The sequence below is a fragment of the Eptesicus fuscus genome, chromosome 20, assembly GCF_027574615.1.
Source record: "Eptesicus fuscus isolate TK198812 chromosome 20, DD_ASM_mEF_20220401, whole genome shotgun sequence".
In the NCBI taxonomy this organism is placed as follows: domain Eukaryota; kingdom Metazoa; phylum Chordata; class Mammalia; order Chiroptera; family Vespertilionidae; genus Eptesicus; species Eptesicus fuscus.
Window position 1 is genome coordinate 42,548,991 of NC_072492.1, and position 25,583 is coordinate 42,574,573.

At 54.9% G+C, this 25,583-nt stretch overlaps 2 protein-coding genes across 4 annotated transcripts; one reads left to right on the forward strand and one right to left on the reverse strand.

Moving 5' to 3' along the window:
* Positions 1-654: 654 nt before the first annotated feature.
* CACNB1 (calcium voltage-gated channel auxiliary subunit beta 1) lies at positions 655-16,985 on the reverse strand. 3 transcript variants are annotated; one of them, XM_008153796.3, is made up of 14 exons: positions 16,749-16,985; positions 14,275-14,361; positions 11,289-11,408; positions 10,268-10,390; positions 9,572-9,708; positions 9,280-9,356; positions 7,863-7,882; positions 7,518-7,598; positions 7,048-7,106; positions 6,755-6,864; positions 6,456-6,607; positions 3,981-4,076; positions 3,373-3,558; positions 655-1,751 (listed from the first exon to the last, which is right to left on the reverse strand). In XM_008153796.3, exons 1-14 carry the CDS (start codon positions 16,830-16,832, stop codon positions 1,287-1,289), a joined length of 1,797 nt encoding a protein of 598 aa, XP_008152018.1. In that variant the 5' UTR covers positions 16,833-16,985; the 3' UTR covers positions 655-1,286. The 3 variants fall into 3 exon arrangements, with proteins under 3 accessions (XP_008152018.1, XP_027984563.1, XP_008152019.1); XM_028128762.2 differs by lacking the exon at positions 7,863-7,882 and adding an exon at positions 8,718-8,872; XM_008153797.2 differs by lacking the exons at positions 655-1,751; positions 7,863-7,882 and adding an exon at positions 8,718-8,872 and having other exon boundaries at positions 3,162-3,558.
* Positions 16,986-19,363: 2,378 nt separating this feature from the next.
* Positions 19,364-23,192, forward strand: RPL19 (ribosomal protein L19). The gene is made up of 6 exons (XM_008153798.3): positions 19,364-19,440; positions 20,273-20,379; positions 21,197-21,319; positions 21,950-22,070; positions 22,641-22,751; positions 22,989-23,192. The coding sequence occupies exons 1-6, from the start codon at positions 19,436-19,438 to the stop codon at positions 23,110-23,112; spliced, it is 591 nt and encodes a 196-aa protein (XP_008152020.1). The 5' UTR covers positions 19,364-19,435; the 3' UTR covers positions 23,113-23,192.
* The last annotated feature ends 2,391 nt before the right edge of the window (positions 23,193-25,583 follow it).

Genomic DNA, 25,583 nt, shown 5'->3' on the forward strand with positions numbered 1-25,583 from the left:
AGGCACATGATACCGGACAGGAGGGGGAAAGGTTGGGCAGTGGTCTCTTCTAACCAGTACGTGGAAGCTGCACCCCACCCCCAGGCGGGGGGTGGGACAACATTGGCACAGGAGGTGGCGAGACAGGCATGAGGTGCCCATCCCTGAGGTGGGCAGCCGGGCAGGGCCCAGTCCTCGTTGGCACAATCGGCTCTCTCTGGCCCAGCTGGGATGCTGGGGAAGGGCAGGGCTGCTGGGCTCAGGGGATGCTAGGCAGAGGGACACTCAGGTCGGAGGGGGATAGGAAGGCCTCTCCTGGGGGGAGTGGAGTGGACGTGGGTAAAGGACAGGATCACAAGAGGCAAATACAGAGCAGCAGCAACAGCAGCAGCCACGCCCCCCAGAGGAGATCCGTGGTCCCGAGGCAACCCCTGGGGCAGTGATCATTTCTTGGGCACCAACCCCAAGGGCCTCTCTCCTGGGGTTTTGGGGTGAGAATGAAGGAGCAGTTTTTGGTTTCAAAATGAGGCGGACCAGAGTGTTCCATGGGCTCCACAGGGGTGTGGAGGGCCCCTCTTCTGGTGGCAGCAGGCAAGGGATACTGTAGGCAAAGCTCATTCCTGGGGCAGGTAAAGGCTGAGGCATGGAAGGGGGGGGTGGGGGGCGGGCGTCTCCGATTGCCCACTCCTCAGGGTTAGGTCCTGGGTGGGCAGATGGCACTACATCTGATGCCCATCAGTTTCTACCCAGACACCTCCCCAAGGGGCTTCCAGCCGGGAGCTTCCTCCTACCAGACGATGCTGCCAGAAAGCTGGGGGGAGAGGGGGTGGGGAGGGCTGGGCATGATGAGGGACCCCGGGCCTGGAGTTTGGGAAGAGAACACTCATCGGAGAGCCTGTGGTCTCTCTCTCTCTCCAGGAAAAGCCCCCTACCCTTCCCAGATTCTCCAGGTTGGAAAAAGGGCCACCCCATTTAGAGTCCCAAGTAGAAAGAGCTACGAAGCGCACCTTTTCTCTGGGAGAGCGAGGGGAGAGAGACCCCCTGAGGCGGGGAAAAGGAGACACTGCAGACAGGTGGGCACCCCCCCTCCATGCACCAGAGGCAGATAAAAACCTACAGCTGGAGCTGAAGGGACTTCCCAGGAGCTGGGATGCTACCACCTAAAAACAAAAAAAACCGAAAACCCCAACACTGAGCAAAGGCATCTGAAAGAGAAGCGCCCCCTGGAGGTAAGATACATCCCGGTGGAGAGCGAGCTGTACCTGCCCTGCCGGGGCGGAGTCCTTCCTCCCAGAGCGGCCGGCCTCTCAGCGGATGTAAACACCCCGCCCCCAGCCCTCCAGCTCGTTCTTGTTGCGCCCCAGCACCGGGCCCCCGCCCTCCGCGCAGTAGCGGGCCTTGTTCCGGCCCCGATTCCGGTTGTCAGTCAGCTCCTCTTCGTAGTCGTCTTCTTCATCCTCCCAGGATCCCTGCCGAGCTGGTGGGGTGCTGCCCCCTGCGGGGTCTCCCAGCCCTGGCCCCTCGGAGGGGTCAGTCTCCATGTCCACGCACGAGTCTCCCAGCTCGGTGTAGGCGGAATTTCGGTTGCCAGAGGCGTCGGCGTCAAACGTGTCTTGGCGGGACAGCGCCCGCACGGTGCCCACCCGGCCTGGTGGGTGGCTGCTGGGGTAAAGGCCTGGGGGCTGGCCCAGCTCCCCCGGGTACTCGTGCACGCTGGCATGCTCCCCGGTGGCCCGGTCCAGCGACTGGTCCCCAGAAGCAAGGTAGGGTCCCTGGTTAGCAGACAGACGGCACACACCATGCGGATCAGGCAGGGGTGAGAGAAACACAACAAGGCAATGCAGGTTAGCGATGGCACCAAGGCACCAGCCTGGCTGAGGGAGGAGGGGGCTGACTCCCTGCCAAGGACTCTTGTTAGGACGGGGGCGCCCAACCTTCCCGCGGCTGAGGGGGCCTGAACTCTCCCGGTTACCATGGCACAGTGAACAATTAGTCATCGCTTCAACACACGTCACTAATGCTGTTTGGGGGTCAATCGTCACTAACAGCTCATTAGTATTGCCACTCATTAGTGGTTGATTGGGTTAGTCATTGCTCCAGTTTACCAAACACACTAAGGGGGTTTCAGCTCAAGCTCACGAACCCCAGCTCCTTCAGTCCAAACCAGACCCTAAGCAGAGGATTCTAGAACCCCACACTCCCTGACCCAAAGTCAAATGATGGACTTCCTCCTCTGCCCCCAGCAAAGACTCATAAAGCAGCAGGATAGGAACAGCGGATGGGTCTCCATCCCCACAGGAGAGGATGAGGTGGCCCGATGTCCTCGTGGCCACGCCCATCACAGAGGCCACTGGGTGGGTGCGAAGAGGCCTGGGGCCTGGTCCTGCCCCTTTAAGTTGGGTGATGCTAAGCAAATGACTCCCCTTCCTGTGGCCCAGCTTCTCTGCGGTGGTGTGATGGAGATGAGAGCAGCAGTTTCCAAACTGTTCCCCTGAGATCTGGGGGGGTGTGGGAGGGCACAGAAGTGCTTCAGGGGTCCCGTGGAGGTGAAGTGGAGGCTAAGCCACTAGCTCCCTCTGAGCGGAGCAAGGATGGCTGGCTTATACTGAGCTTCCACATAAGATTCAGTGGACAAATTTGAAAAGCAATGGTCTAGAATAGTGTTTTTTTTTTTCTGGCTCTAATCGAGAATCAAATGCATAATGATGTGATCTCGGGGATGGGCCATGGCTCCCCCGGGAGGAGGGAGAGGCAGGGCAGGGCACCCACAGGAAGGCCTTTCCTGGAATCTGTTTAACTGGGAGAAGAATGGAAGGTTCAGCATCAATCACCGAAGACGCTACATTCTAGGTCCCTTCTGAGGGGCCTCCTGTGGTTAGGGCTCTAGGGAAGGGGACAGTCGCTTTGGGTTTAAAGGCCCTGCTTTGTGGGATTCCCTGCTCTGTCGGGTCTACAATTCTGTGGCCACTATTGAGTCTAAAATGGGCATGGAGTCCAGTGAATGACTCTACCAGTCTTCTCCATGTTTTCTTCCTCGTCACTTGACTTACAGGGCCCCCAATCAGGTCTCACCCCCAAAAGCCCCCAAGGCAGCGGATGTAGTCCTAGGGGACCAGGCCCAAGGAGTACCATCAGCCCGCCCCAACCCCATAAACAAACCACAGACACCAGAAGCTGCTGCTCACCACATTTTTTTTACAAAATAGAGCTCTTCCCTTCCTTCCCCATGATCCCTGTTCTCCAATTCCCGGCCATGGGCAGGACGGGAGATGTGGGGGGAGGGGGTACCTACATGGCGTGCTCCTGCAGCTGGGGCACCGCCCCGGCCTGTTGTGAGGCCTCCAGCCCACCCCAGAAGCTGAGATTTCTCCTGAGTGAGGTGAGCACCTGTACCTGGAGGTTGGAGACAGGGGCAGGGCTGGCAGCCAGGGCTGCAGTAGCCATGGTGCGGTTCAGCAGTGGGTTAGGTGGAGTGCTGCTGGGCGGGTGTGTGGCCTTCCAATAGGCTTCCAAGTATTCGGCCAAGTGCTCACAGGCATCCTCCAATTGGTTCTCATCCAGGATGATGTCAAACATTTCCTGTGGAGGCGGGGTTAGGGGTAGGGCTAGGATGAGCCAGGCATGACCTAGGGGTTGTGGGTGTGGCCTGGGCACAGTGGGCGGAGAGTCAAGGGGTTGAAGGACAAGGTTAAAAAGAGATTTCTGGATGTCCAGAAAGAGAAGGGGGGCTCTCAGATGTACACTGGCAGAACTACAAAGGGTCTTGGCACCCACACAGTCCAACTCCCTCATTCTAGATTTAAGGCTTAGACTCCCCAAAGAGAAGTGGTACTTGTGGGGCTTGAAGCCAGCCTCTGACTGCCTGCCCAGCACTCCTTCCCAGAAGACCAGTCTGCACCTATGGACCCAGCCCAGGTGTTCCTGGTCACTCTGTCTCCCATGCAGGCCAGAGGAAACCAGCATCCAAATGCCACCCCCTTCCCCGGGGTCTGAGCACTCACAGGCGGACACTGCGCCAGCTTCTCCGAGGCCGCTATTTGCACATTGAGGTGTTTGGACTGAGACTTCCCTCGAGACTTGATGAGCCTCTGAAGTACCTGGTTTGGGGGGAGAAGAGGGAACCCCAGAAATGCACCAAGTCAGAGAGGCAGGTCCTGGTTAAAGCTAGCGTGGAGAGCCAGTGTCAGGGCTAGGGGATGTTCGATGACTCTCAGCCCTGGCCCCCTCTTTAGAAATCACCTCACCAGCTCTGTATCCATCCTACACAAAGCCCAGGCTCTCTCCTGGGTCTCGTGCCAACATGTCCTAGAAGTTCTCGTAACAGTGGCTGTCTGAAGGGCATCCAGCCCAGCTCCTCTAACCTTCTTCCCAGGCTCCGTTGTCTAGGCCAACTTCCCCTCCACGTTAACAACAGCCATGCTTTAGGGGGCACTTGCTGTGTACTGGCACTATTGGGTACTTTTTACATGATCAATTCATTTAGTCCTGACAATAATCCCATTAGGTGGCCACTACTATGATTTTCACTCAATCATAATAATACCAATAGCTGAAACAAACCCATAACCTTAACTAAATGATCAAAGCTAGCATCACCAATGATGCGGCAAGCCAATGTCATATGCCTCTTGACGCAATGCAATCAGGACCCATGGCTTTGGTGAAAACTGAAGATGGACTGCATTCTAGATAACACTTCTTGAATTTGACAATTATACTGTGATTAATGCCCTTGTTCTTAAGCAATACAAGTGGGATAAAGGCATACAATACCTATAACCTACTCTCAAGTCGTTACGTGTACGTAATATATACATACATACATACATAAAATAAAGTAAATGTAGCAAAATGTTGAGAATTAATCAATCTGAAAAAAATTGAATTGCATACTTTAAATGGTTGAATTGAATGATATGTAAATTATACCTCAATAAAGCTGTTAAAAAAATTAGCAAATCCAAGTGAAGGGCATTCAAAGGATGGGAGTTCTTTGGACAATTCTTGCAACTCTTGTATAAATAAAAATCTTTTTTTAATATATTTTATTGATTTTTTTCAGAGAGTAAGGGAGAGGAATAGAGAGCTAGAAACATCGATGATAGAGAAACATCGATCAGCTGCCTCCTGCACACCCCCTACTGGGGATGTGCCTGCAACCAAGGTACATGCCTTTGACTGGAATCGAACCTGGGACCTTTCGGTCCGCAGGCCAACGCTCTATCCACTGAGCCAAACCGGTTTTGGCTAAACAAAAATCTTTAAAAAAATAAAATAGATACAGTGCTTAGTAGGTACCAGCCACTTCGCACGGTTAATCCATTTATTTGATCTTCACTATCACTACTTGAGGATCCCTATTTTACAGATGAGGATACTGAGGCATAGAGATGTCAGGTGACTTGCCAAAGGAGCACAGAGCTGGTGAGTGGCAGCACTGGGACACAAACCCAGGCAGTCTGGGGGAATGGGCGTACTGGTACTTTCTAGATCACAAAGTGTTTTTGCGATCTTATTGGATCCTTTATCTTATTGGATCCTTTCAACCACTCCAGGAAGTACTTAGATTCATCATCCCCTTTATGCTCATTAGAAACTTAGGACTCAGAAAGGTTAAGTAACGGGTGCTCAGCTCCCAGGGTGCTCTCATGAGGTAATAACAGTTACCGCCCCTGGTTGCCATCATGAACTCTGGGCTCTCTACGTCATTACCTCAAACTCTCTCAACAATCACACCAGGGGGGATTATAATCCCCATTCTACAGGTGAAGAAAGGAGGTCAGAGGCCTCAATTTCAATAAAAAATAACAACAACAAAAACAACAAAATCTAATTGATAAGCCAACCACAGCTAGGATTTGAACCTCATGCTGTCTTCTAACTTCAAATCCTTCACCTACGCTTGCCCTCCATGTGTCTCAAACCCCCACTTCTTCACCTACACTCGCCCTGCATGTTCCTCCCCATTAACATCTAGGAGGGAAAACTAATGGAGCTGCAATATGACGAAGAAGTGAATCCTACGGATTTCATCTCTATCCAGGTCCACATGAGGACAGTGCGGCAAAAAGGGCTGAAGCCAAAAGGCAGGAAGAACCTCCCGGCTGTCAGGTAGCTGGGTGACACCGGGGATAACACGCACAGAAGTCCAGTTTTCTGGATCAAGAGTGGGAGGTTAACCAGAGCGGAGATAGGGGACTGGCCTGCATGACCCTAATAATAATATTTGTTTTAAGATTTACAGAGTATTAACAGCTAATACATGATGAGGTCCATTATACCAGAACCTTTGCTAAGTACTAAGAATTCCCATTAGGTCGAATCTTCACAATATCCATGTGATGGAGTTGTACAGAGCAGGAAAGTAAGGCTGGGGGGATTAAGCCACATCATTGGTAAGCAGCAGCTGGGATTTACACAGGCAGCCAGACTCCCGAGAGCGCCTGTCCCCTCTCGGGTCCGGCTTCTGCACCCACCTTGGGAGAGGTGATCTTGATGTAAACAATGATGGGGGCCAGTGAGGTCTTGGAGAGTTGGGCCGGGTGGTTGATGGTGTCAGCGTCCAGAGCAACCAACTGAAGGGTCCGGGCCAGCTCGAAGATTCGCTCGATCTCGCTCTGAACCTCAGCTGGGGGTACATGGAGTCATGGAGAAGAGGGAATGTAAGGGAGCCCCCCAGGAGGCAGTGGGTGGATAGAACACTTCTGGACATGCCCTCCCTCCCACATTTGGCCCCAGAAAGCAGGGGGGGGGGGTTGTTAAGAGGGGGGCTCACCCAGGCTGGAGCGTGTGTTGGAGCGCTCAATGATGATGTGTTTGCTGGGGTTGTTGAGGACTGAGCGCTTAGCCAGGGAAATGTCCGCTGTCACCCGAGTGATGGAGATCCTGGGGGTGGGGCAAAGGGAGTCAGGGGTCGGGTGGGCTAGAATGGCCTGCCTGCTCCCCAGGCTCTAGGCCTGTCTCCTATCCCTCAGTCCAAGAGTCCCAAATTATCATTCAAGCCACCCTGCCCATCGCCAGCAGCAGAGGACTGCAGTAGCAGTGGGGACCTAGCTCCCGGGGTCTTACCTGCCATCAAACCGATGCTTCAAGAAGTCAAACAAAGCTTTCTGCATCATGTCTGTAACCTGAGGGTGGGATTTGGGGTAGGGGAGAAGTCAGGTGTTTAAAAAGCCACTCAGCAAGAGTGGGCTGCTGGGTATATGCACCTTCCCACTCCATTTTCTTCTTAAATTCCTGAAATGAATAGGACCCTGAGGGTAGGAGGAGTCTTTTGAGTCTAAGGAGCCTCCAATGAGCTCTCAGATTCCAATGGTTCTTCTAGGTGGTACCTCTGGGAGGACTCTTCTGGGGATTTTCGGGGGAGGAACTCGACCCTCTGAGTGGGTCTCCCTGTGGGTCGGGCCCCTCGGGGAAATTTCTCTGAAGGTCTGTAGCCCTCGGGGGAAGATACCCGGGAACCTGGGCCCTTCGAAACCTCTGGAGTCTCTCTGAAGGTCTGGGCCCCTCTGGGTCCACTCCCCTCTATGGGCTCCTACCTCATAGCCCTTGAGCGACGGTCCCACCAGGATGATGGGCCTCATGGAAGGCACCACGTCATAGGGGGGCACATGCTCTGTCTGGAGGGGAGGCAGGGAGGGGAAACCCCAGAGTGGAGATGGCATTAGCTACTCTCCCCCAGCCTCCAGGCTCCCCCATGCATCCGCTCCTCCCGCTGGTCCCAGGCCCAGATGTGGGGGGATCAGGGTGAGGGTGGGGAGGGATGGCAGGGAGAACCAGGAAGGGTGGGAAAATGGGGCATATATGGGAATGGGTGTTAGAAGACCCCCCCTAGCTCATCCCAAAGGGTGGGGAGGGGGGACACAGAAAGCTGTGATACTCACCGATTTCTGCTTCTGTTTGGCTGGGTCCAGAGATTGCCAAGAGTGGGAGGAGGGGGAGGAGGGAGAGAGGGAAGGGCACCCAGGCAGGGGCAGAGGGCAAGGAAGGAGCCAGGACAAGAGAGGGAGGGAGAGCGGGCAGACGAGGAGAGATAACAGGGCATGCGTGTTAGTGACAGACAGAGCCAGAGAGAGGGGACGGGACCCCATGCCAGGGGGAGCCAGAAGTGGCCCTGGATCAGGGCTGGGAGTGGGATTGTCAGTCAGTCCAGGGGACCTCAGAATATTCAGACATACCAAGACCCTCTTTCTGGGTCTTGGAAAAGAGCTGGGAAGGGTGACAGCCCCTAATTGGGTGCCCACCTCTTGCCCCAGTACAGCCAACCTGCCCATTTAAAGAGTTCTCTTGACTGTCCTGCCCTGTAGCCAGTAGACCCCCACATGCCCACCCAAGACCCATGGAGTCCGAAAAGGGCAAAGAAAGGTCACCGCGCCACTCCCCCTTCACATTTGGGGGTGGGGGCAAACATGGGATAGCACAGTGGTAGTGAGGGGGAAGGTCAGGTTTCATTACCACCAGATTCTATTTCTGGTTGGGGAGGGGGGCAGCTTTCCAAGGGAAGGGGTGCTTTGATGTCAAGAACTACCCCTTCCTGTGGAGTGGGCCCGGGTAGGGTTTTGTGTGGGATAGACACGCCTGTCCTCTGTGCCATCCCACCCCTCCCGCCTCCTCAGCAGGAAGCCCCGATCCCCGCAGAACCAGGCTGCCACCACATCTGAATCCATCCCGGCCCCCTCCCCTGCCAAAGATCTGGGCCCTGACCCCCGCCCCTCTCATGAGAACCCAGCGAGGATTACCTTCTTGAAGAAGGAGATGCGTTTGCCATGGGGCGACGGGGTGGTGACACTGCTAACACTAGTCTTGGCAGAGCCACCAGGCTCCCCAAGCTCAGCCTCCTCGTCCTCTAACTCTAGGGGGTCTAGTTCAAATGCTAAGTTAGTCATTTCATTACCTGGACCGGCGGCGAGTCAGGAGAGAGGGAGGAGGGAGGCGAGGTGGGGAGGAGTGAGATGGACAGGGAGACACAAAGACAGAACGCAGGGATGGGATGGGGGAAAAAGAAAGAAGAAGAGGTGAATGGAACAGGGCTGGGAGAAATGAATAGGGGGATGGGGGAGGGGAGTCAGGCAGAGAAATGGAGCTACCAAAGAAATGGGAGAGGAGAGACATGAGAGGATGGGTGCTGCCTGGCCCAGCTCGTGGGGTACCCTACTCTTCATGGAGCGGGGACCACTGGATGTGTGTGGAGGACTCAGGAATGGGGCACCCTCTACTGCAGGGGAAGGAGGGGAAGGGCAGTGGGGAGACCACCCCACCCAGAAGCTCCCCATGACTCCCTGGGGAGGCAGCAGCTCTTACCACTGGCAGGGGGTGTGGGGCGGCGGGTGCCAGTCACCACGTCTCCCAGACTGGAGCTGGAGTTGTCACCTGATTTGCTGTGTGGGTAGAGAGGCAAATGGAACTGTGAGCTAAGGGGTGGGTGTGAGGGTGGGGGAATCTCAGTTCTCTCACATGCTGCCCTGCCCCCAAGATTCTCCAACCCCACTGGGGATACCACAGGCAGCTCTGTGCCCTCGGGGCAACCCTGAGGCCAAGTCCTGGCCGAATGGCCTCTCCCGGGGTCGGCAGTGCCCCACCCCCAGCCAGACACCTGGAGCTGAGGCGGTTCTGGCGCAGCTTCTGTTCCTGCAGCAGACGCAGGCTGTCCAGTTTGACCGGGCTAGGGATGAAGCCAACCTCACAGCCCTCCTTTACCAGCCGCCCGATCCACCAGTCATTATTGTATTTCTGCAAACAACGGCAGGTGGGGTGGGAGAGACCAAGAGGGAGATTGGAGGTGCAAGCCAGCAGCCACCCCGCAGGGGAAACTACCCTCGGAGTTGCCTACCCTGCCCAGGGGGTGGCACCCTCAAAGAGCCCCACCCCTGGCTCCGGCCTCTGAGTACAGCCCCCATTTTCAGGACAACTCCAGGACCAGCATCCTCTTGGGCCACGGATCACCCTGCCCCCAGCACATCCCCGTTCTGAGAGTCCTTCTTCCCCACGTGTCCGCCCTGCCCCGGAAAGGCGAGGAGAGAAGCAAACGCTGGCACCTACATGTGCCTGGCAAGCTGCCGCTCCACTTACAGGCCTCATCACAATCCTGCCCAACAGCCTGGTGACCTAGGCATTACCACCCCATTTCACCAATGAAAAATTAGAGGCTCAGAGAGGTGGGACGATTTGTCTAAGGTTGCACAGCAGACTCAGCTCAGCTCTGCTTGGCTCACAAGTCTTTTTCCACGACAGTTCCAGATGCCCCTCTCCTGGTACCCACTACCCTCCGGATGCCAAGCGCTCTCTCCACCTCTTTGATGTGCAGGAAGTCCTTGGGCTCGAAGGTGATGGCCACTCCCTGCACAGGCACCTCATCCCCTGGAGATGGGTTGTAGCCGACATTTGTCCGAACAGCAAATGCCACCGGCTTGGTCTAGAGGAGGCGCACAGGGAGGGTGACAACCAGAGGGTTAGACCATCATGTAAAAATGTACAACTTCTTGACTGCGGTGGCGATTATGTGGAGGGTTGTTTTATAAACTGTTCATTAAAAGGTATACCGAATGGCTTGGTAGGGTTTTTGCATATATGTTAATTTTCACAATTAAAAAGCAAAAAATAGCCCTCTCAGGGTGGAGGGGGACACTGGGGAGTGATAAGTATTAGGGGTGGGGGAAGCCCAGAACAACACCCAAAAGGAATAATAATAATAATCTCTAATAATAAGAGCATAATATGCTAATTAGACCGGACAGCTGAACGACCTTCTGGACGAAGCCAGGGCTGTGACGGCCGAGGCAAGCCGGCAGCTGCGGTTGCGAGGGCTGAGCCCCTTGCACGAATTTCATGCATTGGGCCTCTAGTAATAATAATAAGCTACTGTTTAGTGTGCCAGGTACTGTGTTACATGTTTCACATGCATTGTCTCATTTATTTATCACAAAAATCCCAAGAAGTATTGTTCTCTTCATTTTAATGAATGAGGAGACTAAAGTTCAGAAAGGTTAAGTGACTTGCCTAGGATCATTGTACAGCTAGCTAGTAAGAGCAGCCCAGGAAGCTTGACTCCAGAAAGAAGTGTACATTTTTAGCACTTCTCAAGCTCCTATTACGTGTGGAAACAGTATTAGACACATTATACTGTATAAGCAGGCAGTATTACAGCCCACGTTTTACAGGTGAAAGACAAAGGCACACTGAGGCCCATGGGTATACCAGCTAGGAAGTGGCTGGGCCAAGATTTGACCCTGGGTCTTTCTAGGCTGTCTCTAAAGCCTGGGGCGGGGGGGGGAGGGGGGATAGGACAGCACAGCCCCTCCCTTCCTTCTCACCTTGGCTTTCTCAAGCTGGGCTAATGCCTGGCGCTCTGCCTCCTTCCTTAAGGCTTCCCGGTCCTCTTCCAGAGACACATCAGAGTCCGATGGACGGCTGGTGTAGGACTCCGCTGAGCCCTGAAAAGACAGGGCCAGCTCAGGGCCAACACCACCTCCCCAGTTCCTGGGCCTCAGAGGGCATGGAGATGCCACCCATCATGGATGCCTCCAGCCCCAGGCAGCCCAGCATGATGCCACGGGGGCTAGGAGAAGGTGGCATTAGGAGGGAGGAATCAGGGACTGAGGTTTGCAGGCCCACAGGAAAGATGTGGCCCTAGAAAGGGTGACAGCAGCAAGCCAGGGGTTAAGGCAGGTCCAAGGACAGCTGCTAGGGGCCCGGGAGGGGCGGAACCTGATAGGGGCAGCGCAATAGAGGAGTGCCAGGGGACGAATCTCCCCTCCCTGCTCCTCCTTCCCTCCCCTCCCCTCAGCACCAGCTGAGACAGACTCAGCAGAAGCCCAGTGGGTCCTTCCAGGCACTGTAGCCACCAGCGTAGGCCTGAGCTTTCTGCACTGCTCGGCATGATGGGGCCACCACAAATTCTGCTGTCTTGTGCTCAAGGGTGAGGGAAGACAGAATCCTACCTCCCCCGGCAGAACCAGGGGAGCCCCAACTCTGAGGCTCTCAGAAGGTACAAAAGGAAGTCCAAGATTCCTGAGATGGTGCAGAGGCCAGTGAAGAGCAGAACATGGGGCTGCAGCTGCCAGGGTTCAGGCCGGCTCAGAAGTGGGGGGGTGCCAGGACCACATCGACCATCCCAGAGCATAACCCCTTCAGGGATGCAGGCACATGTGTAAGACACAAATAGTCCAGACCCGCAGTGTGAATGAACACGCTTACTCAGGGGTGCGCTTGGATGTGCAACTTCAAGTCCATGGAGGAGGGTGTGTTCTACAGTATGTGCTGGATGTCATGACTGAATGCCAGCAGGTACACGTGAGCACATACAGGGGGCACCCTAGGTGTCAGTGTCCCTGCGGGTGTGCAGCACTGAGGGCAGGAGCCAGGATGTGTGGGTTTGTGTGTCTGAGCAGCGGTGCTGTCGCTACAAGGGGTGGAAGGTGACGTGGGGAAGAACAGGACTGCGGAGATGTGGGGGGGTTTTCCTGAGGGCAGGAAAGGGTCACGTGGCCAGAAATCCCATTAGCTTGGTATGGAGGGGACCTGAGGAGAGAAGACACAGTCCCACCTCCCTCAGAGGGCCCTGGTCATTAGCTAGCGCAGGTGTCCATCCTTTTCCCAGCCAAGTCATGAAAATGGGAGACTCGTGAGGTGATAGGTTGGAGGTGGGGGGTGAAGTCACTAACAGAAGCTGGAAAAGAGACGTAAAGGAAGGAGAGTGGAAACCAGCTCGACTACCACTCTTCACCCCTCCCGACGGGAGCACTCAGCGTCAGGGAGACAGATGCACAGAGAGCCCGAGAAACAGACCCAGAGAGAGGGACAGAGAGGCACTGACTGACCGACACACACACATGCACACGCGCTCACGCACATGCATGCACACAGACATGGCAGGAATGGCAGGAGACCGGGGAACGGTGAGGAGGCAGAGAGGCAGGCTAGAGTGAAGCCCCCTTCACCAGCTTCCTTGAGGGGCTGCTCCCACCCTGCCCCCCATCCCCAGCTCACCACCACGAGGGTCCGGCTGGGCGCCTCCATATCAGCGCCCTCAGTGCCTGGCCCTGCTGGCCTAGGAGGTGGCCCAAACTGCCCGTTCCCCCAGGGGGCTCAGATTACAAGCAGAGTTGCTACATGTGCAAACTGCTGGGGTATATTTAGCTCAGAGATGTGGCAAGGACTGCCCCCCCACTCCCTGCCACCTACTGGGGGTCAGGACTAGGGAGAGGAGAGGGGAAAGGATTAGAGACTGGGGTCTGACAACCTGGGTTACCAGACACCGAGGGGACCAAGTCCTTTTCCTGTCAAGAGGGGTTACACTGAGAGCCCAGCATCATTCCTCCTAGCCCGGTCCTAGCCCGGTCCTGCAACAGGAGGGATGAAGGAGAGACTGAAGGAAGGACTTCCTACTTGTGTACTTAAGCGATGCTCGGCTGAAGGGTGCCTTTCCTGGGCTCACTGTGCCAAGTGCTGGGGAAACAGGGATCAAAAAGAAGGGCCGCACTCCAACCTGTGGTGGATCTGCCTGGGCCCCTCCTCCCAACGACCCCTGCCCTCCTATGCCCTGCCCACTTCCTCTTCAACATATTCCTTGTCTGATCCCAAGCCCCTCTCCCGTTTTTTTGTTGAGATGCTCCGTAGTCATAGCAACCACATGCTTCTCCCTGAGCCTGAGATGGCCTGGGGTTGAGACTTAGAACAGAGATGAGAATGGCATCTTCCTGACTGAGCACAGAAGAGCCCAGAAAGCTATTCAGTGGCCCTGCCTTCAGTCAGAGGTGCTGGCCTAAGTCCTTCCTAAAATCAACTCTCTCCTGCCAGTTTCCCTCCTCCTTCAACACACGTTCTCTGCATATTGAAGAACCGTCACGTCTGGATACCAGGAGCCTTTCCCTGACCCGCGCCTGACCAGGGCTCCAGGGACTCTAACGTCCTGGCTCCTCGTTTCTTAGGACTTGCCTCTACCCAACGCCGTCAGATCCTGGGGGAGGACGGGGACGCAGACAGCCGGCAGGGGGAGTGGGTGACAGCCTGAAGCAAGCTAGAAGGAGGCAAGCCAGGCTGTCCCTGAATGAGATGACGCAGGCAGGCAACAGGGGTTGGTGCCTGGTGCTGGGGGAGGGGACGGGCGGGGGCTGAGGGCGTGGTTACAGCTGACGGTACAGGCAGGAGAGGTCATGGGGTGTCAGCATGATGGGTGGTTCCAGGCAGGCGACAAATGGCATGGGGGAGGGTGCCTGGAGAAAGCCTCAGACCCAGCTCACCAAAGCCGGGCTCCAGCAGCCAGCCACCCGGCTCCTCCCGGCCCAGCATCCCCGTTACCTGGCGCACAAAGCTGTTGGATGTTGTGTCCGAGGACGTGCTCCCATCCGACCTTTTGAACCGGCCTTTCCTCTTGCTGTATTTGCCCTGGAGGAGCCAGGAAGGGACAAGGGTGGAATCAGAAAGGCGCTCTCCCAACCCTTACCCTATCGGGCCAGAGCTACAGCGGAGCCTTGGAAATATCATTCCCTGATCTGAACAGCCCCCCCCTATTCTTCCTGAGATGGTACAGCCCGAGGGGAGGGAGGGCCCAGATCACAGCCATGGGGTGGGGGGACATTGCAAGAGAGCCCTAGGAAGTGCACACAGGAACCCCCCAAACTAAGCCAGAGAGGCTGGGAAGGGGGAGGCGCTGAGTAGCTGGAGGCTCATTAGGCAGCAAAGCTAATTAAGATGCTGGGCAGGCTGCAGAGGCCTGGAGGGAAGGGAGAGGCCGCCTGCAGTGCTGGGGGTGGTGGTGGTGGTGGTGGTGAAGAAACCTGGGGGAAGTCCCTCTCCCGCGCCCCCTCAGCTGGAGGGGAGCAGGGCTGAGTGTGCCTGTGGCCCCTAGAGAGACGAGGCACTGCCAATTGCCAACAGGGCCCCACTGGCTTTGCTTGTGCCCAACTCTTGCTTTCCTGTTTTGCAGAGTGGGGAGGGGCAGCTCTTAGCTCTAGGAGACCCCAAACTAGATTTTCGGGGAGGGGGTGAGGCGTGTGGTAAGTAAACATCTAACCCTGGCCCACTGCCGTCGGGCATATTGAAGCTCAGCACCCCCTGTCCTGGCAGGACTTTTTCTCAGGCCTCTCCTCACCATCACAGTGGTCACACCTCTCCCCAAAGGGGCGAGAGGGATCAAGCACCCTCCCACTAACCCCCAGCTGCCACTGCCAACATCCTGTCCCCATGGTACCCACCAGGCTGCATCAACCTAAATGCCCCTTGGCCCTGCCCCAAGATGAGCCCGGGACACAGCCCCCACAAGTCCCTGGGGGAGGCTGGCTCAGTCTCACTGACGAGGCTCCTGACTTGGCCGGAGTGGACACTGCCCCAGCAGAGCCGCACATCCGGCTATTTCCAGGCCGCCTGGAAAGGGGGTGCTTCTTCGCCCTCCCCAACTCACTCACGCACACTGACCCCAGGCCAGTCCAGAGGAGGGGGGTCATGATGATTGAGGGTTTAGGCCCTCCACGCCCGTGCCCCCAGCCTGCATCCTAGAGTTTCTTTACCAGAGAAGGTACTAAGCCATGACCAGACTAGGATCTCCATCCTCCTTCTGGTACTTGGGCCTAAGTACCCGAAGGAGGATGGACAGATGGGAAAGAAGGGCACCTGGGAACCCCAGAACCCTCCCTCCTATACCTCTCTTTAAACCAGACATACACCCTACCTCTGGAATTGGGGATCCCTACAAACTTAAGAGGATCACCCAGTAAGCTCCGACTCTCTTCCACACCACCACCCCAGGCCGGGAAAAGGGAGTGGCACCAGAGGACAAGGGACAGCTGAAAGAAAGGCCCAGTCAGCTGCCTCGCAGGCTCCAAGGGGCCTGGGTGGAGAAGGAAGGTATTTTTAGGTCTGACCTGGCCCCCGCCGCACACACATGCAGATTAACCACGTTATCATGGCGGTTCCAGCTGCTCCACTCTGGCCACAGCCAGAAAAGAGTTAATGCTATCCCAGCCTTGGGGTGTTGCCAGATTAGAGAAGGACAGGCCCCAGGGAAACCACCCCAGACCTTGCTAGTCACTCCATGGGCACCCACCACACCCGAGAAGGCCCCTTCCTCGGAGTAACCCGGGGGCACGGTTCCGTGTGAGTGGGGGCGGGACAGCAGACCTCCTCCCCCAGGTAACCGCTTCTTCCCCTCCAGGACAGTGAGCTGGCGTCCGTCCAACTTTCCAAACTTTGGAGGCATTTTTCCGGGGCTGAGGGGGGAGGGGAGGATTGGCAGAGGGAGAGAACGTGGGTGTTGGGGACGAGGAGCCGGGCCAATATAGGGGTGTAGCTGACGTGGCTGGAATGGGGGCCTGGCCCCTTCCCCACTCTCGAGGGCCACTGTCTGCGGCTCCGAGGGCCTGCTGGCGCCGCCCTCTGACCAGCGCCCCGGCCATCTCCCAGAGCCACCCCCGCCCAGCGCCCCAGAGCGTGCTCTGCGTCGCCCCCTTTGCCTGAGCTCGCTCTCCAGCCTCCCTCAACCCCGGGATCCCCCCGCCAGCACCCCCATTCTCACTGGAACCTGTACCCGAGCAGCAGAGGAAACGAGGAAGCGAGGGTGACAGGCGCTCCGACTGCCTCCTCCGGCTCCGCAAAACCGCAGCCCAATCCCGGGCCAAGCGCCCATCAATCATGAACCCGCAGGCACTGGGGGCGAGCCGGCGCCCCTCGCCCCTCCGCGCCGAGCCTGCACCCCTTTCCTCCCCAGGGTCCCTCCAGCCAACCGCACAGGGTCCGCGGGAGCGGCCCCTTCCCTCTGCCCAGCCGCCGCGCCTCACCTGTGGGCTGGGGTCGAAGACCTCCATGGGGATCTCCTGGGAGGGTGGGTAAGGGCCCCGCGACATGCTGGTCTTCTGGACCATGGAGAGGAGCCTCCCCTCCGGCCGCCGGCCCGGCCCAGCCGGGCGCCCTCAGCGCGCGAGAGGCCGTAGGAACCGAGGGCGGCGCGGCGCAGCCAGCACCGGATCCAGCCACCTGGCCCTGCCTGCGGCTGCCCTCTTCCTGCCTCCCCTCCCTCCGCCCGCTCTCTCCTCTGCCGCCGCCGCCTCCTCCGCCCCTGGAGGCTCAGCATCTCCCCCCGCCCCTCCGCGCCGCGTCCCCCCGCCCCTCCGCCCGCCCGGCCCCGCCCCGCGCAGCCCCTCCGCGGGCTCCGCGCGGACAATGGCGGGGCGGCGGGGGACGCACGCCCCTCCCGGCCCCGGAGCGGAGCGCGCGCCGGCCTCGGACTGGCCCGGGGTGAAGGCGGCCCACGCTGCGGGGGCAGGGGAGGGGGGAGAAACCCGCCTGAGGGTTGGGGGCCGGGGGTGGCGGTTTACCAGGGGATGCCAAGCGCTAATGGAGGCATAACGCGGCTTAGCATGGCTGGCACTGCGCCCCCCGCCCCCTTCCGTCCCAAACCGCTCTTCCTAGCTGGTCACCCCATTCCAGCTTGGGCCACCGGAACTTCTCGGTCCCGGGGACCCGGCTTTAACTGCTTTCTCCCCTGTGGGAGCCCCGGTCCCCTTGAACCAAACAGAAAGTCCCCTCCCCGCCTCCAACTCTGGGCTGGCCGGCGGGGGGCTGAGGCTGGAGGGGGGGGGGGGGGTGTCCAAAGGGAGTCCCAGCGGAGCACAAGAAACCCCAGGGACCCAGGAGTCCTTCTGTCTTAACTCCTAGTACCCCAGGCCCTTCCAAAAGGCCGGGATTGGGGCTGGGTGAGGTCCGTGGACTTTGGAAGAGAGAAGAAAAGGGAAGAAGGAATGAGCTGAGAGGAGAAACCGGCTAAAATCAGATCTAAGGACCATTGACCTAGGATTGCCCCCTCTTCATCCTTATTTGGGGACAAATATCCAAGGCCTGGACCCCACTTACCACGCATGATCTTCGGAGAGAAAAGGAGTAGGAGATTCCGGCAAGAGACCTTGGTGCCAATGTGGCTCAGGCTCTTTCTGGCCATGTGGCCCTGGACAAATCACCACACCTTTTCTGTAAAATGGGGTTGCCAGTACTGTGGTATCTTTGTCGCCTGGGATTATGGGAGGATGAGGGAAAATGAAATTAAATGATGGATTGCTGGGGCCTTTGGAGATGTTGTAAGGAGCAGTGTAGGGGTCAGTCATGACAGGAGGACCTGTTTTCTCCCTAATCCACCCCTCCCGCTGTTCCACAAAGAGGAGAGGTGAGAAGTAGAATGGAGATTTGCCCAGGTTTAGTGACCCTAATATAAGGCCGGCCTGCAACAAGTAGATGGCCAGCCTAAATTGTTTTTCTGATCACATCACTTTGAGAGACAGTGCAGCTGAAACCCATTAGCATTGTCCTGTGAGCAGATCCAATCCGGAGCAGGGTCCCCACCTGCCCACTGGGCACAAGAGAGCCTGGCATGACAGAAGGCATGGGATTGTCAGTCAGAAAGACCTGGACTTGCCATTTCTGTGACCTCACTTAGCTGTAACATGACAATGACACTAATTGTGTTGTGAGAAAGTGGCATAAATTTTGCTCCTCTTTCTCCCTTTTTGACCTGGGCTCTGTGGAGCAGCCAGGAAAATTCAGCTAGAGATGCGGTAATCAGGTGGAGCCAGCATTCAAATCGAGGCTTCTTGGACTCCAGAATATTCTCCTTGGGTTTTTGCACTTGGGTACGCCAGACCAGGAGGGAAGAACTATGGGTTGTGTGGTCATTCGAATTTTTTTTAAGCTTTCACAACTATGCATTCACTCAGCCAAAATACTATTTTTCAAGTGTTTACTATGCCCTAAGCTCTAAACCCGCTGTAGCGCACTGTAAGCCAAACAAGTTTCCTACTACCAAGGAGCTTGTCTTAAAGCTTCCCTTTGCAAGTTGCAAACATTAACTCATGTGATTTTCACAACGGGGTTACGGAAATATTACATAGGAGAAAGTTGAGGCACGAAGAGATTAAGAACCACAGCGGTGCAAAAACAAGCTAATGTCTTTGGGGACCTATTCTGCACTCCAGGGGCTCCCGATCTACTGAGAAAATGAATAAAAAGGGGGCTTTTGCCTGACAGCTGCCCTGTTATTTTCTTCCGCTTCATTCACGAATGTTTTCCACCCGCTAATAAAACATCTTTCCAGAGAATACAGGATGCCTGCAAGGACTGGGCCACTCTGGCAAACTCCCCTACCCCGCCTGCGCGATCCAGCTGACTTCCGGCTCCCACTAACCACGTGATCAGGCACCCTTGCTGCGCGTGCCTAGTAGGAAGTCGGACTATACCACTTTGCCTTACCAAAGGGGTATATTTTCTATGTTTTTAAGTTTAAGACGATTCCTGCTATTACGCTTCTATTATCTCGGGTATTTACACACGATATTAGTAAGTTTAGGATGGCGGAAGATGGAAAGACAAGAGGGGAATACGGATGCAAGCGGAGCGGGAGATGGCCTCTCCCCTTCACAGATAATGGGAGGAGCCTGGCCGTAGGGAGTTCTTTCCTTTCGCCGCTGCGGCAGCAGCCATGAGGTGAGGGCTCGCGGGGCTCCGGTCTGGGTGGGTCCCGGCTGCCGGGGGACGGCGGGGCTCGGGACCGTGGCCCCCGATGGGAGAGAGGAGGTGGAGGCCGCCCTGAAGCGGCGGGCCCCGGAGTTTGGGGTACGCCGGAGCACACGAGGCCCCGGCCTCGAGAGGGTTGGGGTGGCGGAGCGTCCCGGGAACTTTAGGCCGCGGGAAGGCGGGGCGGGGCGCCGCGCTCGGATCCGGGGCGACCCACGCGGGCAGAGGGAAGGTAGCGGCGGTGACTAGGCCCTGGCCTCCATACTCGCGGGGCGCTCCCGGATCCGAGCGGATCTCTGCATCTGTGATTAGGTCTCGGGTCTCCGGCTGCCAAGAGGGGCGAACCCTAGCACCTCCCGTAGACCGCTCGGAAGAAAACTAAGGCCAGCTGAATTCCGCTTATTACTGTGATGAGACGAAGGGAACGAGCCCAGGAAGCAAAGGACTAGATAGCAAATCGGGTCTACTGGCCGCGGATTCTTCACGCTAAACACCTGTTAGAGCCGAATACCAGAGCGGGCATAAGCCCCCTCTTCATCCTAATTTTACCCGTTCTCATTTTCCAGAGGAGAGAGGGAATGATACAGGAAAGATCTGGGGGTGTGATGGCGTGGCTGGCAAAAGTCGTAGTGGAGGGGGAGACATGTTTGCCCCTAACACTTGTGTGCGCATGCACATCCAGTTTCCCATGTGTTCTGTTTCACCACCTTAGAAGGCTTTGAAGGGCAGATGTGCTGGGGATACTCGTTCCTTCCTAGCAGTGGCTTCCAGGGCCTGACTGTTTTCTTCCCGTTTGTCGCAGTATGCTCAGGCTTCAGAAGAGGCTTGCCTCCAGCGTCCTCCGCTGCGGCAAAAAGAAGGTCTGGTTGGACCCCAATGAGACCAATGAAATCGCCAATGCCAACTCCCGTGAGTTCTTGGGTCTATGTTCCTTCTTCGCCCTACCCCTTACTCATTCTTCATGAGATGGAAGACGACACAGTTGTGTTGACGTTATAGTCTGCGAGGTCTTATAAAATGGAGGGGTCACAGAATAATGGAGATGCCAGAGTTTTTATTCCTGCCATTTGCCAACAGGGCAGGATAGAAATTAATGGACAAACTGTTCATAGAAAAAAAAATTTTTTTCATCATAAAGTAAATAAAAGAGCTAGGATTTCGTCTTAGCTCTTCCTAGAACAAAACAAAGAAGTTGATGGAACCACCCAGTGTTATATTAATTACTATTCCTAGAGTGGATACTGTTTTATGGCTCTGTGGAGGCACTGGGGGATAGAGATGACCAAGGAAATAATGATGTGGGAAGACCTGGGGCCTCAGACTCAGGAGAGCCGGTTGGCATATTCAAGGCAAAGAGATGTCAATCCTACAGAAGAGAGCATCATATCACAATACTTCCATGTAATATTATAGGGGAAAAAAGTATTTGATGACCATTGTAAGGCAGACTTCATTTGGGATCATTGTGATAGGTACAGGAACCACTGCAAATGGGCTTTTACAGGCGAGGAGGGAGATTGGGCTCAAATCCAAATACAGCATGGGCAGGTAGAGTTTATAGCTAAGGCACGCGGTGTAGAGCATCAGTGGGTGGGAAGTTACCAAGAGGAGGTGGAGATAACGGAATTTGGTTAAATGGACCTCGAAGGATTCTTAAACTCTGGGTTATGACTTGTATTCTTGAAGCGAGGCCCTGTCTGACTGACCAGGTACATTGTTTTTCCAGGGCAGCAGATTCGGAAGCTGATCAAAGATGGGCTGATCATCCGGAAGCCCGTGACTGTCCATTCCCGGGCTCGATGCCGGAAGAACACCTTGGCCCGCAGGAAGGGCCGGCATATGGGCATAGGTTAGTGCATTCTTCTTCCTCAGACTTAAGATGTTTAAGTCTAGACTGAAATATATTTAGGATCTTTTGTTTCCTAGTCTGTCTAATCTTGAGCCCTTTTCTTACTCTTGATAGTTGATGTGCTTTCTCTGGGCAAATCAGAAAGTTGGCACTGGTGTTGAAATTGAAAGTACAGTATTGGTAGAAAGAGGTCACATTTCTTGAGCACCTACCCTATGCCAAGGATTCTACTTGGTACTTGAAAATGTCCAATAAATTCTAAAACCACTTTCAAAGGTCAGGATAATTTAGGGAGATGAAGGTCACACCATCTTTAAAGCCCCTTCCAGCTTACCATGCTGCCTTGGTGCATGCCCATCATATCCGCATTCTGTGCAAAGCATGGGGGAAGAATTGCCTTGTTTGTGCTTCCTTTAAAATTTAATAAATGAAAGAAATAAAATATTCGGGGTCATTTGTAAAATGGGGATGTTACTTAAAATGATATAAAGCACTTGTCACATGACCTAGTGAATATAAAGGTTTCACAAGGTGGGAGTTGGTAGCTGTCATTATGACCAATCAGCTGGCTTGAATAACTCCCTTGAGGTCTAAATGCACGAGAACGGACCTAACTCATCCTCTCTGCAGGTAAGCGAAAGGGTACTGCCAATGCTCGAATGCCCGAGAAAGTGACGTGGATGAGGAGGATGAGGATTCTTCGCCGGCTACTCAGAAGATACCGCGAATCTAAGAAGATTGACCGCCACATGTAAGCACGTCTTCCTCTTGGGCCCGCCGAGACCCATTTGCTGCTTTGATGGCTCGTTCTTTGTGCAGACACGGTTCTGTCTCATTGGCCTTGGCGAGGGGGCTGTGTGTTGAGTAAGCTTAGAAAATTCTTCCATTCTGTCCTGTTTTTTTTGTGTGTGTGTGTTTTATTGTTGTTTTTTTACTTGTTGATTTTAGAGGGGGCAGGGGAACAGACATCAGTGTGTTGTTCCACTTAGTTACACATTCATTGGTTGAGTTCTATATGTGCCCTGACCGGGGATGAGGATCGAACCCGCAACCATGGCATATGGGAGCAACACTAGCCAACTGAGCTACTCAGCCAGGGCTAGCTGTTTTTCTTCCCATCCCACCCCCATACATCATCAGGATAGTCAAAGTATTGAATTATCTGCCAGACAAGCTCTTCTGGCCAGCAAGTTTTGGTTTGAGGGAAAGCAGTTCATCAGCAATGGAAAAGAGGAACTCTACACGCTTTAGGGGCTTGGTGTGGAGGGGCCATCCTCTGATCCCATCACTGGCTAGAACCTCTGCTCCCTACTTCCTGCAGGTACCACAGCCTGTACCTCAAAGTGAAGGGTAACGTGTTCAAAAACAAGCGGATTCTCATGGAACACATCCACAAGCTGAAGGCAGACAAGGCTCGCAAGAAGCTTCTGGCGTAAGTTTCTTCAGGAATTGGCCTCTGTGTCATGGGGCAGCTTCTTTGACTTATAAAGTGTTCCTCAGAGACATGTGGGGTAGGGACTGTAGGTTAGTTGAAGTGGGAGTTCTTGATAGCCCAGGCCACTCATTCCTCAAGCTAACTATGTTCAAAGAGAGAGGTCTGAGCATGTGCTTCCATCTCCCAGCAGCCTCTGTTCTCAAACTGACCCATGTTTTCTCTTCCATTCCTCAGTGACCAGGCCGAGGCCCGCAGGTCTAAGACCAAGGAAGCCCGCAAGCGCCGTGAAGAGCGGCTCCAGGCCAAGAAGGAGGAGATCATCAAGACTCTGTCCAAGGAGGAAGAGACCAAGAAATAAAGCTTCCCCTCTCTTCCCTGTACATAGTGGCCTTGGCAATTACATGGTTCAGTCACTTAATAAAAGTAGCCTTCATCTACCTCTCTGCTTCTTCCAAAGTTACTGATTGTGGGTTTTCACTTATTATGTATTTATTTTAGAGAGGGAGGGAGGGAAGGAGAAAGGGAGAAACATTGATTTGTTCCCCTTATTTATGCCGTGATTGGTTGATTGTTGTATGTGCCCTGACCGGGGCTTGAACCCAAAACCTTGGTATATTAGGACAACACTAATCAACTGAGCTACCTGGCCAGGGCGGGTCTTCACTATTCAGAGGGCCAGAATGACCACACTGAGGACACAGATACAAGCCCTTCCAGGGTCCCTGTTTCATTTTTTGACTCGTGACCTCTCCACCCATGATAACAGGGGATTTGTGTGTGTGTGTTACCTTGTTTTAGTGGGGTGCAGGGCCTGCTCTGTAGGGAGGGAAGGAATGGCTTCTATCCAAGCCTCAAAAATACTGTGCTTCAGCAATGCTTTCATAGCAGAGCATGGGTGGCACCTTAAAAGTGGTCTCAAATGTTGGTTGGGGACCAATAGTTGTCACATAGTAACTGCCAGTTTTACAATAAAATGTCTGCTCTGAGAGCCCAGTACTTTGACATTGATTCTAGTCTTTGCAACATTGTCAAGTAGGATTATGACTGTCTTGCAGACATTTGGATTCACACAAAGCTAATGTAGTAGTGCGGTGGGAAAAGATTCAAGTATATTTAGAAGTGAAACGGCTTTGTAGACATTGATTGTTGGGGCTGAGGAAGAAGTCTGGGTTGGTCCCAAGGCCTTTGCTTTGGAGGACTGGGCAGGAGATTCCTTTCGTGATGAGAAGGAACCATTTGAGGTGGGGAGAAGGGCTAGAAGAGCTGGGCTTTAGATATATTGAGTGGGTGGCAGTTTGAGGGACAGATGTCCAGGGGGTCAGTCAGCCAGTTAAATACAGGAATGTCGACTCAGATGAGGAAGACTGGGTTGGGAGGAAGGTTGCATAGAAGGGGCCACCTCCTTTATATGGACACAGCTAGGACTGATGTCTTATCTAGTTACCTCCCTGTCCTCCACCCCTCTCCTGAGGGATTTTTGCTTTGGGGGGAGCAATACAAAGCCAATTGGCCTTCAGAGGATGTACTTGGCAGATGTTCTCATCTGCACTTGGGGAAGGCAGGGCTAAAGTGGTCTTAGGGACAGCAGACCCCTCTCCAGCTCTGCCTCGACTGTCCTGTCTAGTCTGGACCAGATGGGGGAAGTGGGTGGCCCAAGGCAGGGAAGCCCAGGTTCAATGACAAATGTCCAGAGGACCTCCACCATCCACGTGCATCAGAGCCTGGGACGAGAGCACTGATTTGAGGGTTCCCTGTTGCCACTGTGGCAGCCTGTATGCACTTACCTTTTTAGCTCTTGCTCCAGTCCTTTGTCACCCCAAGTGGGGAAGCTGTGGCCTGGAAGGGGAAGGGCCTTGGACAAGCTCTCAGCGTGGAGTATGGGACCCCTTCCCAGTCACGGACCAGAGGAGGAAGGCCATGGGAGGCCACGCAGCCTCCACTCCCCTCAGGCAGTTGAGGAGCGACCGAAAGGAGGATATGGTAACAAACATGGCACCCGCACCTGGGCTCCTGCTTGCAGCACAGAAACCGGTTTCCACCCTGGACCAGGAGATGGTGCTGTTCTCTCACAGGTGGTTGCAGAAAACTGCCTCACATTTTGGGTGGCGGGGAGGATTGGCGGGGAGGAAAGGGTCATGGGTTGTGGGAGCCTATCTCTTGGGAAGCTTTGGGTTTAGTCACTTCCTTTTTTCCTTTTTTATTGAATTTATTGGGGTGACACTGGTTAACAAAATTATATAGGTTTCAGGTGCACAATTCTACAACACAGCATCTGTACACTGTAATTGTGTGTTCACCACCCCAAGTCAAGTCTCCTTCCATCACCATTTAACCTCCCTATACCATCCTCCACAACCCACCCCCCTAGTTCCTTCTTTCTGAAGCTCACCGCAGCCTGGAAAGTTACCTCTCTCCATCATGGGCCTCTAACCCCTTCCCAGAGCCGTGCTTGGGAAGACCCTTCAGCAAGCAGATCCCCTGAAGTAACCGCTGGATCTCTTTTAGGTATGGAAACTTATGAAAATATACGTCCATTCTCTCAAGCATATACAATTGGTCCCTTTATATAATCTGCATACCCTTTAAAGGGGTTCATTGACCCCAGGTAAAGATTCCCTGAGCAAGTCCAACTCCATTTCAGAGGGGCCAGCGGCTCCCCAGAATCTCAGCGTTGCATGAACACAAGCACCCATCTTTGACTTCCAGGCGTGGGAGGGTGTGACTCAGAGTGGGTTGCGGCAGAGGTACTGCGCACAGTGGCGGCTGCAGAGGCACGAGCTGGAAAAGGGGTGTAGGTCCCTGGCCCGCTTCCCAGTGCTCTCTCTGATG